The sequence below is a fragment of the Gopherus evgoodei genome, chromosome 1 (assembly GCF_007399415.2).
Source record: "Gopherus evgoodei ecotype Sinaloan lineage chromosome 1, rGopEvg1_v1.p, whole genome shotgun sequence".
NCBI classification, from domain to species: domain Eukaryota; kingdom Metazoa; phylum Chordata; order Testudines; family Testudinidae; genus Gopherus; species Gopherus evgoodei.
Window position 1 is genome coordinate 137,153,725 of NC_044322.1, and position 17,436 is coordinate 137,171,160.

The 17,436-nt window shown below is 37.9% G+C and overlaps 1 protein-coding gene across 2 annotated transcripts in view; it reads left to right on the forward strand.

Annotated features, from left to right (window-relative positions):
• Positions 1–17,436, forward strand: part of MOSPD2 (motile sperm domain containing 2) — a 61,223-nt gene that overhangs the window by 16,753 nt on the left and 27,034 nt on the right. For both annotated transcript variants that reach the window (XM_030573314.1, XM_030573322.1), the window contains exons 5-9: positions 435–589; positions 7,436–7,496; positions 9,188–9,226; positions 11,065–11,189; positions 14,298–14,468. In XM_030573314.1, coding sequence (XP_030429174.1) covers positions 435–589; positions 7,436–7,496; positions 9,188–9,226; positions 11,065–11,189; positions 14,298–14,468 — 551 coding nt within the window. The remainder of the gene's footprint in view (positions 1–434; positions 590–7,435; positions 7,497–9,187; positions 9,227–11,064; positions 11,190–14,297; positions 14,469–17,436) is intronic.

A 17,436-nucleotide genomic window follows, 5' to 3' on the forward strand; every position in this document is an offset into this window, starting at 1 on the left:
CAATAGTGACTGTATCCAGAATCTGGTAAAATTAGTTCTTAGTGTCTGTATGACTATAGACTTTATTCAGGAAACAAATCATGGCAGATGCAGGTTTTGTGTAGAAGCCTTGGGGAGAGAGAGAATGTGTGTTCATTTGTTATTCACTGTACTGCTAGCATTCAACTATAGTTTTTAATATGTATATTTTTTATTTTCCCTTTTGTTCTTCTATACCTTGTGTTCTGTATGAAAACACCAGCATCCAGAAAGATCATTATTTCCCACTGTTTCTATAAGAACAGCTGTGAAATGGCTGAAAATATAGAAACTGTACATAGCTGTATCAAGGAGTTAGTGGATTTTGTAAGAGGTCATTTAACACTTACCGCTAATATGATCTGGTGTTCTGATAAGTTGTTGACATTTTTAATATACATATGTTTTCTTCATAGTCTGGTTCAGGGTGAAGTTTCATACAAAAGATCCTAAACTGCAGTTTGAAAAAAAGAAGTTTGTAGCCTTTTGGTTAGAGCATTATGCCAGGAGAGATCATGGAAAGCCTTTAACAGTGGTGTTTGACATGGCTGAAACTGGACTCAGTCACATAGTAAGCATTTTAATTATGATTTCTGTTTAGACTGTATAGCTTAATCAGGCAGGTCCTGTGCAGCACATTAGACCTAAATTATACAGCAATGGTCCTAGAATCTTGATCTCATAACTGCCTCCTTCTCTCAGGCAGTCATGGAAGGTGACTTTTACACAGCCTGGTGGCAACTAAGGCTTTTTGTTCTGTATTTTCTCTTCCCTTTTTGAACTGACGGAAAGGTTACTTCATTTACTGGGAGGAGGGAGAGTTACCACAGTCACACTTAACAGCAACTGTCTACTCTTCTATACCCTGACCCACTAACTGCCACTGCATCCAAAAATGCCAAATTAATATGTTAAGTTGTTAGTATTTTTGTTTCCTGCAATGAAATGGCACCCAATATAGCAGTTGTAAATTTGACCCATACAGCCTGCCTCTAGTTACTGACATCAGTCTGTAACTTTCAAGAGCACCAAATTCACAAAAGTATATTTCCTAAAGGAGGGGGATAAAACACACTCACTTAATGTTGAGTCTCTATTTGTAGTGTAGGAATATAAATGGCAAAGTATAGATGTTGGGTGTTCTGTAATTTGTTTATGATCATGATCTAAAGCTTCAAGTCAATGTCTTTTGCATTATACTGAAATAACTATCTATTTCGAGATGAAAATCATGAATTTCATTAGAAGTTTTTTTCATTTTAAAGGGTTCTCCGATAATGCATATTTCCAACTCAATTTTCAGGATTTCAGTTTGCAAAGGTACAATGACTAGTTAAGTTATTTCTTCTCTTGCATCCTCTTCATATTCCCACCAATGGGATATAACAGCGGGGGCAGCCTAGATGTTGGAACCTTCTCATAGCAGTATGCATTAGAGGGCTCATGTGTTCCTCCTGCCCTTCCCCTCAGCATTCCTAAACGTTCTGAGGGGGCGTTTTGCTCCTTGCTGCCCTGCCTCAGTTCCTTCCGACCACAGCAGCAGACAGATGTGAATGGATACAGTTCCCTTCCACTAAAAAGGATTTAGTGCCCTTACGGGTAGTTTTACTGTTAGATATGGTTCAGATCTATTATAAGTTTAGATTGTTAGTTTAGGATAAATTTTGTTTTAAACTTAGATCTTTTATTCCAACTACTGGTTGCATGCAGATCCAAATCTGAGAAGATCAGATTTCAAAATATACACATCATTTGCAGTGGTCTTCGTGGCATCGGATTGCTTCCACTCAATGCCTAATGTGCCTGGGTGAGCTTCAATGTCCTTTAAGATGTACGAACTGCAGCACCTTTACCCCATGAGCAAGAAAAATGTCAGAATAGGCTACAAGCCTTATGGTTACAAGCAGCTCTGGCTGCACATCCTATCTGTTTGAACTCTTCTGAAGGGTCTGAGACTAAGAACAGGAGGCCAGCATCAACTCTAGATACTTCTAAATCTAAGCAGAAAACAGTTCAGCACAGGACACGCAACTCCTGATCCAAAGCGATTGTGCTGATACCAAAATCAGCAGATTCAACATCTAGATACGTACTACTTTTAGGGGTGGTGGCCCTGTACATAAGAGCCAAACCATGTGAGTGCATCATATCTGAATACCCTGGCTCCATTTAATGTGACAAAGCTGGAGATTCTTCACATCTCTTGGAGCAGGATCAAATCTAATAAATCCACATGTAGCAAGAGTGCAAGCTCTCAGGAGACTTTTTTTTGCCCATTCCTTTCTCACATGGTTCCATCGTATCTGAAGAAGCTTTTTGGAACCATTGTTGTCAGTTTGTCTGGGTCCTTTGGTCATGCTTGTGATGCAAGTGCACATGGAGAAAGGAGAGAAGAGGAAGACTCTCTTGTGAGTCACCCTCTTCCTTTGCTGTCTAGACAGAAGCATGTCCTGCGATAGGGATGGATATTTATCTGAAGAGGAAGCTGCCTGTGGTACAAATGGAATATTAGCAGCTAGACCCAGAATTTGATTGATTCTTCTCCTGATGAGAAAGTTGGTATAGCTTGCAGGTTTTCCTAAATAGAATGGTGCCCATGTTAAAGCTCTGGTCAGGTACCTTAGAGGAGACTTCTCACCAAGTCTTTGATATTCTCAGCTCTAACTTTGAGTAAAATCTCTGTGCTAATTTTAGATGGTCTCTGGCAACCAGCAGAATCTATCTGGTCTAATCGTGCTTCTTGTCAACTGCTCTCAAAAATGCAATTCCATATGAAAGATTATCTTGCTTCCATATTCTTCCTACTGGTAATTCATTGGTAGTAGTTGCAGTGACCAACAGATCAAGAGGTGGATATTTGCATTCTACGGCCTCTGACAAAGAAGGCAGGAATTTGGACTTGGTGAGGAGGAAAATGATTTCTTCTTTCTTCACCCTCAGTATGAGAGTGGCAAATTACCAGGCAGTCACGTTATGGTATCAGTACCACTTATGGGACAAAATGTTGATGTTTGCAAAGCCACTTTCTGAAGACCAGTGCAATATAGAATTGCATTTATACAGATGGATGAAGGACAGTATAGCACACAGTATCCTTTGATGTTTTTTACTTGGTCGTAAGATTGATTGCAGTCTGATCTTCCACTCTCCCGCCACAAACAAAATCTAAAATAGTGCATCTGTTTTGAAGGAGATGGACTGTTTAATAATACGAAAGATAAAAATGTGGAGAGAATTAAGGATAAGAATCTTACAGCCAAGTTCGGTGTGTCTTTTTTAGTCTTGGAGGAAGAATTCCATGACCTGTGTTCAGATCCAATTAAAAGCTTTGTTCAATATCCTCTTAGGCTCAGAGACATCACTCATGCCATCACAAAGCTTCCTTTACCTATGTCTGCTGAGTGTCGAGCCTGAAGTTTGATAGGAGGATCAAAAGCTGCAAACAAATTGATAACATACTCACCTCCCTACCCTTTGGAAAACTGGCTTTCTTAATTCCTTGATTCATACAGTTTCATCAGTTTGGACAAATGGGTTTTGAGGATAATAAAAAAGTGTTATGCCCAAGTTTATAAACTATTCTCCTTAAAAGATCTCCTCCTCTCTTCTCCCCTGCCCCTTTTTCAATATTCAGGGATTTCTCCCTCAACAGTGTGCTAAGATCAGAAATCCAGTCTCTGATTCAGGCAGGAGCAATAGAGGAGTACCAGGGGAGTTCAGAAATCAGGGATTTTACTCAAGCTATTTCACTAATACCAAAGAAGGATGAAGGTTCATCTGATATTACACATGAGGAAGCTCAGCACTTAAGTCAAGAGGTTCTGGTTCTGTGTGTTGACTGTAGACTCATGTTATCCTTCCCTTTTAGCCCTAGCTTGGTTTGTAGCTCTCAAGCTAAACGATACATATTTCTAGAAGATCAAATTACTGCAAATATCTCTACTTTACTATTGATCATGACTATTTTCAATACAAGGTCTTAACCTTTGGCCTTTCTACCACTTGTAGGGATTTTACAAAGTTCCTCTTTGTAGCAGGAGCTTGTCTTGAGACAATATGGTATTTTTGTCTCCCCATACTTAGACAATTGGTTTCTTAAAGCCCCTTGAAAGGGACATACACATTAGATTTTCTCTTTTGGAAGAATATGACTCTTGATTGACTGACTAGGAAAGAGAAGGGTTTTTTTTTTTCATATCTAAGATTCCATTCATAGGAGCAGTCCTTGACTCACAGGCAGGAATTCCTGTCAATGGAGAGCTTTCTGAAACTACTCTCTACCATATGGCTATTACATCAAAATCCTTCTGAAAAGATCATTTTATTTCTGCATCTGTTGGGTCTTATGCTCTTGCAACATACATCACAACTTATTTCAGACTCAGAAAGAGGCCTGTTCAGCATTGGGGTGGTACAGAACTATGACATACCCCAAGATGACATTTTTCAGGAGGATTTCTATCCCCAAAGAAATTCTTCCATCTTTGTCACAGTGGACCTACCCAGAGAATGTTCTGAAAGAGGCACGTTTCAATCCCCCAACAATTTAATTGAAAATCATTTTGGAAGCTTCAAAGACTGATGAGGGGGTGCAACTTGACTATCTCTTAATTTGGGACCATTGGCGTTACCAAGAAAAGAGATTACATATGGGGGCACAGTAATTGGGAACTATCTGTTTAGCTCTCAAATCATTACTACCTCACATGCAGAACAGAACAATACAAGTCGTCGTGGGCAACAAGGCAGCAATATATTAACTGAAGAAGCAGGGAGGAGCTCATTTGTTTCAGCTGTACAAGGAGGTGATCAAGTTATGGGACTGGTGTATCCATTTCACCATCTACCCAACTGCCTTGCTCTTAGCAGGCAAGGAAGTGACAAAGCTGGCCAACTCAGCAGAGATCTGATGTGGATGCATTCATGGTCTCTAAAGGACTCAGTAATTTAGGATGTAATGAATGTTTTTGAGGTTTCTGGACATAAATCTCTCTTCCACAGACAGAACAAAAAGTGCCCTCTTTTCCACTTGAGAGAGGGGAAATACACTCTCCCAGTGTCAATGTGTTCGTTCTAAATTAGTGGATGGGCCTGTTATGTGTTTTCTCCTCTTTTACACTTTTTTTTTATACAGAGGGTTTTGCAAAAATAAGATGAGTGGGCCAGGATAACTTCAATTGCTCCTTCATGTGAAAGACAACAGTAATATACGCACCTTCGTCAACTCTCCAAGGGGATCTACATACTTATGCCAGTGATGTACTTCTGCAGCGGGACAGGAGGACTTATCACCTGAACCCTCTTTCACTACATTTAGCTGCATTGGCTTTAACAGATGTTGAAATATCTTGCATTTTAGATGTGCAGCAAATGTTATGAATATAAGTGGTGTAGATTTGTGAAGTGGGTAGCTGAAAAATATATAAATCCTGTACAGGCACCAATTCATTGTATCCTTGAACATTTACTGCATTCAGAGTCTTTGGACCTGTAGCTATCTTCTCTGAATCACATAATTATAGATTTAAAAAATTAAAATAAAATCTTGGCACGTGATACAATTTAAAAATGTATTGACCAGTAAAGGATACGGTTCCATTGCGAGATTTTTAGTTTGGTCCTGATACAGCTCATAAGCCTTCCTTTGGAACTAATAGTAGGTTGCTCTTTATTTTATTGGTCTGTTAAAACAGCTTTTATAATAGCCATTAAATCAGCAAGATGGATTAGCAAATTGTATGCCCCATGACAGACTCACCATTTACTATGTTTCATAAAGATAAAGTTGTACTTGGACCTCATTCTAGATTCCTTCCTAAAGTGGTTGTTGAGTTTCATAGTCAGTCAGTCAGTCAGTCAGTCAGTATGCTGGTTCTCTTTCTGAGACCTCGTGCTCATAAAAAAATAATCCAAATTACATACTTTAAATGCTGTAAAAGTGCCTTAGCTTACTATCTAAATAGAACAAGAAAATTTTGACAATCTTCTAAAACTTTTTATATCTTATGTTATAAGCCATAGAGGTCAGAATATTTCTGCTCACTTGTAATGTAGAGGCTGAGACAGTGAACAGAACGGGCATATAATCAGAAATCATCAATTCCTCTTTTTGCTGAAGTTAGGCCATACTCAACTAGAGCAGTATCTGTCTCTATAGGGACATGTTCCCATTGCTGAACTCTGTTCAGACCTTTACAAAACACTATTAATTAGATTTGACATGTGAGTCAAATGCTCCATTCGGTAGGGCACTTGTGTATTGACTTAATTAGACCCTCAAGTCCTACTGCCCAGTCAGGCATACTGCTTACTAAAGTATCCCTGGAATGGCAATGTGCAGAGTACATATGAAGAAGAATTGGAGGTTGCTTACTCTTGTAACCAGATTTCTTTGGGATGGACTCTGCATATTCACACTCTTGACCCACCTTCCCCTTTTCTTCAGAGTCCTAATAAAGTATTAACCCTGCAGAAGCTGTGAAAGGACTGAGGTGGCAGGAAGCATTTGGCCCTTGGAATGCTCAGGAATGGTGAGGGTAGGGACCAAGAGTGCTCTAACAGGCACTGCAAAGAGTAGATTCCACCATTGTATCTGTACCAGCCAGTGCATCTCATAAGTGTGAATGTTTATCTTGAAGAACTCTGGTTGCAAGTAAGTCATCTCCATTTGTCTCTGCTTCATAAGATATGAAGATTGATTTATTTTTATTGCAAAGTGCCTCAAGTATGTACTTGTTTTAACAAAAAAAATTCTGAGTTCTGTTGTGGTTGTGAATTTTCAGCAGTGACCAGATAGTGTTATATTCTTACTCTTTTGCCGAACTATGATCATAAAATTTTAAATGTTAATTTTTGTCTCATATTAGTGAACTATGATTTCATTAGAAATCAAGACAAACAAAACTAAAAACACCCTGATAAAAGGCAAAATTTTCTTAAACGTTGTACTGCCAACTTACAGAACTTACATAACTTGCTTGTCTTACTTCAGTGCAAGTCAGTGTGTAAGAAAGGCTTAGCACACTGCCATTTGGAGACAGATTTATTTCTTCTGTTAGTCTGTAGTTCTTAGAAAATCTCCTGACCCTTTCCTGAGACCCCAGTTCTTCAATGACTTCATACATCTGCTTAACTTTATGCAGTGCGAGTAGTCTTTAGTAATGTCACTAGAACTACTCTCAGTTTACAGATTTAAGCATGTGTATAAATCTTTGCAGGATCATGGCCTTGCATTCCATTGGAAGTTGAGGCAATGTTTGAAGTTTAATATACTGTATATAGCCTATGTACATTTATTATGTTTTACTTTAATTGTGAACTTATCTCAGAAAATTATTACAAAAGTCATAGTTTTTATCTAATTTGTTTTTAAATTATAATTTGTACTGCATTTATTACTAATTTGCCTTTATTTTAGGACTTGGACTTCATTCGGTTCATCATCAACTGTTTTAAAGTTTATTATCCTAATTACCTCTGTAAGTAATGTATATTATGCTTTCTAAGGGGATACAGTTTTATAGACATTATATTATCCAATATGTTGTTTTCTATAACTGATAAGGAGAGAGGTGTTTTTTTTAAAGGTTTGTAAATATTACTTTTTGCATGTGTGGACTGCAAAAGTAAAACCAAAATAAAGTCGAGAAATATGTGTTTGACATGCCCCTCCTCTATATTACATGATGGAACTTCTTCCAGATAATACCTGGAGCCTATCTTTTGGAAGAACATCCAATCTTGATTTAAAAATTATCAGTGATGGGGGAATCATTACAATCATTGGTAAATTGTTCCAGTGGTTAATTACGCTCACATTTAAAAATTGACACCTTATCTCCAGTCTGGACCTGGCTAGCTTCAACTTCCAGCCATTGGATCGCATTATATCTTTTTCTGCTAGACTGAAGTGTGCAATATTAAATATTTGTTTCCCCGTATAGGAATTTACAGAATGTGATTCAGTCACCCATAACCTTTTCTTTGTTAAATAGCCTCAAGGAGCTAAATCTATTTAGCTATCATAAGGCACATTTTCTAATCCTTTAATCTTTCTGGGCTATTCTCTGAACCTTCTCAATTTTTTAATATCCTTCTTGAACTGTGGACACCAGAACTGAGCACAGTGTTTCAGCAGTGGTCACAGCAGTTCCAAATACAGTGGTAAAATAGCTTCTCGTCTCCAACTTGATATTCCCCTATTTATGCATCCAAGAATCCCATTAGCCCTCTCAGCCACAGCGTTGCACTGGGAGTTCATGTTCAGCTGATTGTGTACCATGACCCCCAATTCTTTTTCAGAGTCAATATTATAGTTGTGTTGTTGCCCTCCTTTCTTTGTCCATTTCTGTCCCTTTCCTCTTCAATTTCAGGGTTTTGCCAAAAGTTAGAAGATACAGAGTGCCAATTGTCATAGTAGTATTAGCCAAGAGGCTAAAGATTGAGTGGAAATGTACTTTCCCCTATTGTCTCAGAGATGATCCCTCCATGACAGAGTTGAGGCATATTGGTGGGGCTGTATGGGGGAAAAACTTGCACATTGTCCATGTTAACCTTCATTCTGAATAGATACAAAGCTTCAGTCAATAGTGCCATTTTTCTCTTCCACAACTTCTACATTCATTTAATTTTTTTCAAGTGAAAATGTAGCTATGAACATTTTAAAGTTTAGTTGTTTGAGTGGCATTTCATCCCTTAAAATAGAAGGTACCATTCTGTTATAGTTGCTAGTACTTTGAATTGTTAAAGTTAGTGTTATAATATCACACAATGATAAAGTTATTAGAATAAAGGTGCATATTATTTACATCTTTCATCTGACATTTAATAGAGTAATTTAAATGAATTCTCTGAATTCAGGGTGGGGGTAACCATTCTGACTCTTATGGGATAATTTTGCCTTTTTTTGTATACCAATACAATACATGCCATAGTTTCCAATGGGCTTCCTAATACTTCTATTCATCTTACCATAGGGATGGTTTTGTATATATTGATTATTATTTGAGAAATGGAGGAAAGCTAATTTTTTCCTAAAGAAAGTAAGCATGGAAACTGAGTGTTCCGCTTTGAGTAATCCTCTAATATTAATACCTTCTCCCTGTTTAGTTATTAAAATACAATATCTTTCATTTCAATTATCTCTTCTTCCTATTTATTGTCTTTGCAGCAAAGATAGTGATCTTTGAAATGCCATGGATAATGAATGGTAAGTTAAACTAAACTAAAAATATTTGTAATTTTCTGTAATAAATTTTAAAAGCCCTGTTCTGATATGATATTAGTTCAAATGTAAACTGATTGGGGGGGGGGGGGGTTATAAGATGTTTTTAATGTTGTGGGGGGTGTGTGTGTGTGTATGTGTGTGTAGGCCAAATTCTTCTTTTACTTAAGCACATGGTACCTTACATTTGTCAATTATTAGGGCATTGAATGCTTTAGTGTGCAGCTTCCTGCACGTTGTGCTGTGACTCAAAGATTAAATAAATAGTCATCTTCAAAGTGCAGCTCAAGACCTGCATCCACCTCGCCACTCTCATATCTTGGAAGCCCTTGATATGCAGACTACTTCTTGAACCCTCCATTTTCATGTTTCCTGAACCCCAATCCATTCCAGGTCCAGACTTACATGGCTTAGTAAATGGTTTTCTGCTATGACCAAATTCAGATAGTGCATTATGCAGGTTAGGGCATATGTATGACATTGATAATTGCCGTATCTATATATCTGTATATCTATCTATATATGCTGATGCGTGTGCACCAGTAATCAGCCTAGTCAACACACTTAGTAGACATGTTTTATTCCTCTATATTGCACGTGCGCATATAGCTATAAAAATTATCCTTTTGCTGCATGTGCACAGTCCACCTCTATTAAGACTATTTTAATTTTACATTAAGCAGGTTCAAACTGCTACCATTTAAAACAACAAACCTGCCAGAGAAATGCTTCATTCTCCCAACTTTTCTCCCACCCAAAACTGGGAACTTACCCACTTCTCCCTCCACTTTCCCTTTCCACTCCAAAATAAATTACTGGTCTGCGATTCAAGAGGGCTAAATATTTAGTTTTTGACCTGTCACTGCTTCAGTTCATAGCCTGATGAGGTCTTGGGAAGGATGTAAGTAATCATGTTAGTGTCTGGGTCATGGAATTTGAGCTGGCTTGCTTTAGGTTCATAGAGTCCATTTCCAGCAGTCCGCAGGAGCAAATTACCATCAGAGACACACAGTCTTGTGGAAATTCTCCAGAAGCCTCACTTCTTCCCCTACTTCAGCTACCTTTGGAAAAACTGGTGTTGCACTTAGGCAAATTTGAGGATACAGTGACGAATTCCAAACCAGCTATAGAGGATGAAGATCCTCTTTTTACTCTACTTCTTTGGGATTGTTTGTTGCCTTTTTTTTTTTTTCTTTTACATGTGTAGCATATGTCCTGGTGCTACTTTTGAACGATGCTACTTTTTCCAGTAGGAAACTGTGCCAAATCCCATTCCTTCTTTCCTTTTCAGAGACCCCTTTCACAAGCAGAGGTCCTGGCCTTTACCTAGGGTAGAACTGCTGCATGAAGTTCAGTACACCCCTTCACCAGTCACTATGCCAAAAACAAGACTAGGGGGTTATTTTTGGTGGGCAGTACTTCACTTACTGTTCAAGGAGCTAGTCCTCTGCAGTGGGGCGCTGGGGAAACAATGCTACAAACTGACTACTTACCAACAATAACTTTTGCCTTCACCGAACCTCTTCTCAGTTTTGGAGTACACATCCAAATGAGGTTTCTGGGTGTAGAGGGGTACTGCTTCAAGAAGTGGGCTGGGGGCGGGGCAGGCGCACAGGATATATATATCTTGATATATGCATGTGCTATTTGCCTAGTGGGACGTTTTATAACGGGTAAAGAAACCCTAGCTGGACATCTAGCTATTTCACTGAATTCTGTACTTAGCCTAACATTTTATGATTATTTATTTACATGCTATCAATGGCAGATAAAACTTCAGTATTTGTTTCAGGCAGTTTATGTATTGTTCTTTTTTTGTCTAGCTGCTTTTAAAATTGTGAAGGGTTGGCTTGGTCCAGATGCGATAAGCATGTTGAAGTTTACAAACAAGAATGAAGTGCAGGAATACATCAGTGTAGAGTATCTGCCTGCCTACATGGGTGGAATTGTAAGTATATTGACATTTTAAAATACCTTGTAATGATTAATATCTTCATGCAATTTTTGTGTGCATATAAATTGCACAATTACACACTGTAGTAGATCCAGCTAGCATTTTTCAGATAAGTCAGCGTCCATTTGATGTTGTTAACCTTGCAAATTAACTTTTAATTAATTAAGTTCTATTAAAAATCTCAACTGATGCTTTTCAAATTTTTATATTTTTTAAAAAAGAGTTTTCATAGCTCTTTCTGTAAGGTAGGAAGTAATTCTGCAGCCCTAATTTGGTGACTTCATTTTGGGAATTTTAATGGTGTGAATAGGAAAAATGGGGTTTTTAGTGCATACAACTGCTGTTTCTCACCTCCCTCCAAAGCCATGATTGAATGAAGACCCTCCAATCCTTTCTCTGGCCTTCCGCCCTTTCTAGCTCCTTCTGTTGCCCCTCATCTGAAGTGTCCTAAAACCCTGGCGTACTTGGCAACTTCTTTAAAAGGAAGGTCAAGCCCAACTGGTTATACTGCACTCCAGTACTGTATTATTGTCAGCTTTTACACACCCCTATTTATACACATTATAGTGCATTCTAAATGCTGATACAGGATAAGCAACTTGTGTAAGGGGCATACGTTTGTCACCAAGCTAATAAAAGTAATTAATTCTGTGATTTCGTACCCTTTTTCCTTAAACTTTGTAACTTTCCTTTAATAATTTTTTTAAACCCAAGCAGGGTTAAAGTAATTCCGCTGCCATAGAGGGAGATGGCATGATCTATTCTCTCTGCAGAAGAGATGAAGATTGTCATTGCCTATCTGCCTTCCCCTCTGCAACATATATTTGAATATTAATACGCCATTAAAGAATAACACACCAGTGTGCGATCTGAGGGACCCCTTGAGACAAGATAGCTGCTGGAATGAGGCTTGGCGGTTCTGTTCCTTGGACTCAAGGGTATGGAAGTATGAGGGACTCACTTTTTCCTAAACTCCTGTTTGGCCAGGATGTCTCTCTGGATCCTCTTCTCAGTACCTGCAAGAAACATCGGAAAGGAATCATTTCCCAAGGAATGAGAAACAGTAGCTAGCCAGAAATTGAAGAGGGGTGGCTGAGTGTTTTCTGGGTGCTGAGGGAGATGCTGAAACAGAGTATGTAGAGAGTGAGGATTCTGCTGTCATCAGCTTCCCATATCTCTCTTCCCCAGGCATATGTGGGTAAAAAGGCTTGCTGCTACATAGGAATTCTGGTGGTCAGCATCAGCAGGGGTGGGGAAATCTTAATGATGAACCTTAGCATTTTATATACATTTTGAAGGCTTCATTGTTAAACAGCTTGGGACCTTATTTAATTGAAATCTTGATTGCAATGTCTTTTTTTTTTAATATTTTGTTAAATCATAAATAAAATACGTACCACAGTCATAAAACAAAACAGTGGTAAGCAGTTAGTGAGGAAATCCTCTAACTTCGTATCATTTTTGTTCAGAACCATCCTACAAACTAGTTCTCTGGAAGGATCCAAGGCATAACAAATTTGAACGTTTAAAATCAAGTCCTGTATTAGTCCTCGCTTCCCAGAAACTTTCTCTTTCATTGGAATTGACTACTCTGACATGTTTAGAAGCTATTTGTTTCCACCTTTTCCAAGTCTTTGAAGCAGAACAAGAGGAGCCTCTGAAACTCTTTTGAGCAGCCTGCCTTTAAGTAACTTCTGGTGACTCTTGAACCTGTGGTTCAAGGGAATCTGTTCACTGGGGAAATTGACCCAAAAAATCAGTTCAACCAGTGTTGAAATTGGTTGGAGGTGCAGTGTAAAGGAAGTCCCATGACTGACCCTGTTTTTACCACCATTTGAACCAGTATGAACTTCTTAATAAATTTCCTCAACGTAGACATGGCTTACGTGTGTTGAACTTTGTGTTTAGATTAGTATGCTTTCCCAGCTTTCTTTTTCTTTTTTAAAAATAATCCACCATAATTAAGACTAAGTTTATGTCACGGAGGTCATGGAAGTCGCAGAATCTGTGACTTTCTGAGACCTAGGTGACATTCTCTACTTCAGCCCCAGGGGCTGCAGGATTCTGGAGCTGGCAGTCAGCAGGGCCCTGGCAGAGTTCTAGCAACAGGTGACAGACTCCTGAGGGGGCCCTTCTCAGAGTTTTAGCGACGTAAGGCAGCCTTCTGCAGGGAGAGGGTTACGCCTTGGGCAAGCACTGGGGGTGCCTTGGGAAAGCACTGGGGGTGCCCTATTTTCTTTTTGGGAAGTATTGTCACCCTGCAGCTCCCAGCTGCTGAAGATGGGGGCAGAGGGGAGGGGCGGCGGCTTCCACTGCTGCAGGCAGAGGGGGAACCCCGCAGCTCCCAGCCACCATACTGGCAGGGGAAAACACAGAGATGCAACAGCAAAAGACACAGACAGGTCACAGCTTCTGTGAATTTTTGTTTATTACTCATGACCTGTCCCCAGCTTTTACTAAAAATAACTATTACAAAATCTTAGCCTTAACTATAATCCATGTATAGTCTTTGTGATATGAGCTAAAAGCCTGTATTAAAATAGGTAATGCACATATATAATGCTAGTTCTTTTTAAACATTAATAAATAGGCTATCTGTTTTATTTTTTACAAATCCAAATCATGGACTAACTGTCTGCATGATTTTCTTTAAATCAAAACTGTTATAAAGTTGCAGAAGTACAAAAAACATCTGAAGGGACACTGTTTTTTCTTATTTAAGTTTGCCTTCATGTAATGTAGAAACAAAATTTGATTTAATTGTCCCTTGCAACCCTCCTAAGATTTTTCAATACAAAATTTCAACTCAGAACAAATTCTGCAATCTCTTTGGGGTTATGTAAACATTGCCACTAGCTATAAATTAGTGGCTGTGTTAGATGATTATCATATTTGATTATTATAGAGGACAAAAACCAACATCAACTTTTTGCCCATGGGTCAAATGGAACTTAAAATGTATACATGAAATATATACAAGGTGTAAAAGGACTAACCGCCTCCCCTCCCACCCCCCCGATAGGATCTGTATTTAATTATGCTACTGAAATCACTTTTCCTTCCTTTTGATACACACATGAATTCAAGACCCTTGTATTTTAGGATACTTTCAAGTACAGTTACCCTCCATTGGTTGATGATGATTTTCAAACTCCATTATGTGAAAATGGACCTATTACTACTGAAGATGAAACTGAAAGTAAAGAAGAGATGGAAGCAGACAGCAAGGAGGCTGGAGAATTCAGTGAAGAGCAAATTCTCAATGCGAAAAAGGTATCCATTAACTCTAAAGGCTAAGAAGGAATGAAAATATTAAAAGTTGGACATGGTTTATTTTTTATGGCAGATTTTTTACAGTCTGTTGTAGTTGCATGTCTTTGCCACTTACAGTGAAAACCCAGTAAAACCCTGAAAACTAGCTTCACTATCATGGATGAATTACAATACACACACAAAAATCCAGTATATGTTTTATTCTGGTATTGCTCCGTTAAATGTACAATGTGAGAATTTAAAAAAATATTTTAACTTTATCCCTAAAAAGTTAGGTTTCTCTAGAGTTATAGTCAGTTTTTTATACTTCCCTTGGAGCAACCATTGTATTGATTTTTTGTTTTCTTTTTTTAGTACCATATATGTAGTTTTCTCAATAGATATTTTAATCAGCTCCTGAGGAGAGGGAATACTAAATAAACAATTGAGAACATGCTATTGAGAGCTAGTGTCTAAAGCAGTATTATGTTTTTATTTATCTTATTAGTTACACAAACTCCAGTTAATCTTGATATAGTCACAAAACAAAGTAAAGCCCTGAATCCTGCAATCTGATCTATGTGGTTTTACCCTTACACCTATGCAGAATTCATTCCAGTATCGGGGGGCCAAGGAATACATAGTGGTAGGCTATGGGAATTGTAAACTTTGTCCATTAGTATTGTTCTTGAAAAATAGCTACTGTAGTCCAAAATCTGGAATTCACTGTTGTTGCCATAAGTTCTGAATCAGAATATAAATTTACTAATTTATTGTATCATGTATGTTTAATATTCTGAATGGTATAGTATGCAAATTTTCAGTTTAAATTAGTATTTTAATATTTTGTCATATTTTGAAATGTAGGGAGCAATTTCTTTTTTAATTAAGGTATTTTTAAAACTTGGCCAGCCAGATTAATATGATGGAGTCATAGAATTTAAGGCCTGAAGGAACCATTAGATCATCTACTCTGACTTCCTCTCTGTCACAGGCCCTTAAATTTAGTCCAGTTATCCCTGTGTTGAGCCCAGTAACTTGTGTTTGGCTTAAAACATATCTTCCAGAAAGACATCCAGTCTTGATTTGAAGATGGCGAGAGTTGAAGAATCCACCGCTTCCCTTGGTAGATTGTGTTCCAGTGGTCAATTACCCTCATGTTAAAAATATGTGCCTAATTTCTGATTTGAATTTGTCTGGTGTCAGCTTTCAGCCATTGATTCTTATTATGCCTTTCTCTACTAGATTAAAATCCTTTAATACCTGACATTTTGTCCCCATTGTAATCAAGTCATCTCTGTCTTCTTGATAAGTGGGGCTGCACTCTTTAAGTCTCATGCTTTATCATTTTCTCCAGCCTTCCAATCATTTTTATGGCTCTTTTCTGCCCTCTCTCTAATTTTTCAACATCCTTTTTAAAACATGGGCACTGAAACTATATGCAGTATTCAAGTATTGGTCTCACAAATGCAGTATACAGAAGTAAAATTACTTCCCTACTCCTGCCCACTGTTCCATTGTTTATGTATCCAAGGATCACATTAGTCCATTTTGCCAATGCACTGGGAGGTCATGTATAGTTGCTTGTCCACTGTGACCCCTCAATCCTTTTTTGCAGAGTCACTGCTTTCCAGGACTCAGTCCCCTATTCTGTAGGTATGTCCTGCATTCTTTATCACATTCAGATGTGTTAAAATGCATTTTGTTCAAATGGGCTGACTCGACCAGTTAATACAGCTTGGTTGATTGTCTGACTACTTTCTCATTACTATTTACCACTCCACCAATCTTTATCTGCATATTTTATCAGCAGTGCCTTTCTATTTACTTCCAGACCATTAGTGAAAATATTGACTAGCATCAGACCTAGTACTAGTCTTTGTAGAACCCTGCTAGAAACAGACTGCTACTTCCACGGCCAGTTCTTAATCCATTTAATGTATACTCTTCTGATATTTTATAATGCTCATTTTCTAGTTAGAATGTTGTATGGTACTAAATCAAATGCCTTGCAAAAGTCTATGTATAATTACATCTATGCACTTAACTTTATCAGCCAAACTTGTAATCTCAAAGAATGAAATCTGGTTTGTTTGACAGGACCTGTTTTCCATAAAATCCCATTGACTGGCATTAATCATATTAATATCCTTTATCAATTCTATGTTATATCAGCTTTTCTATTTTGCTAAGGATTTATGTCAATCTAACCCACTGATAGTTACCTGGGTCATTCTGCTGACCTTGTTTGAATATAGGCACTAGATTCACCACTTTTCCAATCTTCTGGAATTTCCCCAGTATTCCAAAGTTTAATAAAAAATTAACATCAGGCCAGAGATCTTCTCAGCCAACTCTTTTAGAACTCCTCAGAGCAAGTTATTCGGGCCTGCTGATTTTAAAATGTTTATCCCTTGTAGATGATGTCAACATCCTCTTTGGTTACTAATGCACTGGAAATTACTTCATTATCCTCATATGATGGGAGTACATCATCCTGTTTCTTTCCAAATAAACAACAGAAATTTATTTTGAACACTTCTGTCTTTTGTGCATCATTAACAGCTTTATCATCTCCGTCTAGTAATGGACCTGTACGAAAAGGGTCAGTTTGACCCCAGAATATGCAATTTTGATATTCTTTTACTTAGAAGTTATAACGTAATGGTATAAGGGAATAGCTAAGTTTTGAATCATGGATTGAACCAAACCAGAGGCATGTCCTGAGTTTCAGGCCACAGTTACCTGCAGATGAATTGTGGATGTTACAGACTTGGTTTATTGTCTTCTTCCTTTTTTGTGTAACTGAGTCTTTTCAGTTACTTTCAAAGAGAAACATATGGTTGTCCTCATTTAACACCCTTAGCATTCCATTGCCTAAAGAGAGGTTAATTCACTCCTTCTTACTCTCCCACCCCCCCCTTTTTTTATTTTAATTTTTTTTAATTTGTCTTAAATTCTTACTCTTACCCTTTGGACAATCTATGAT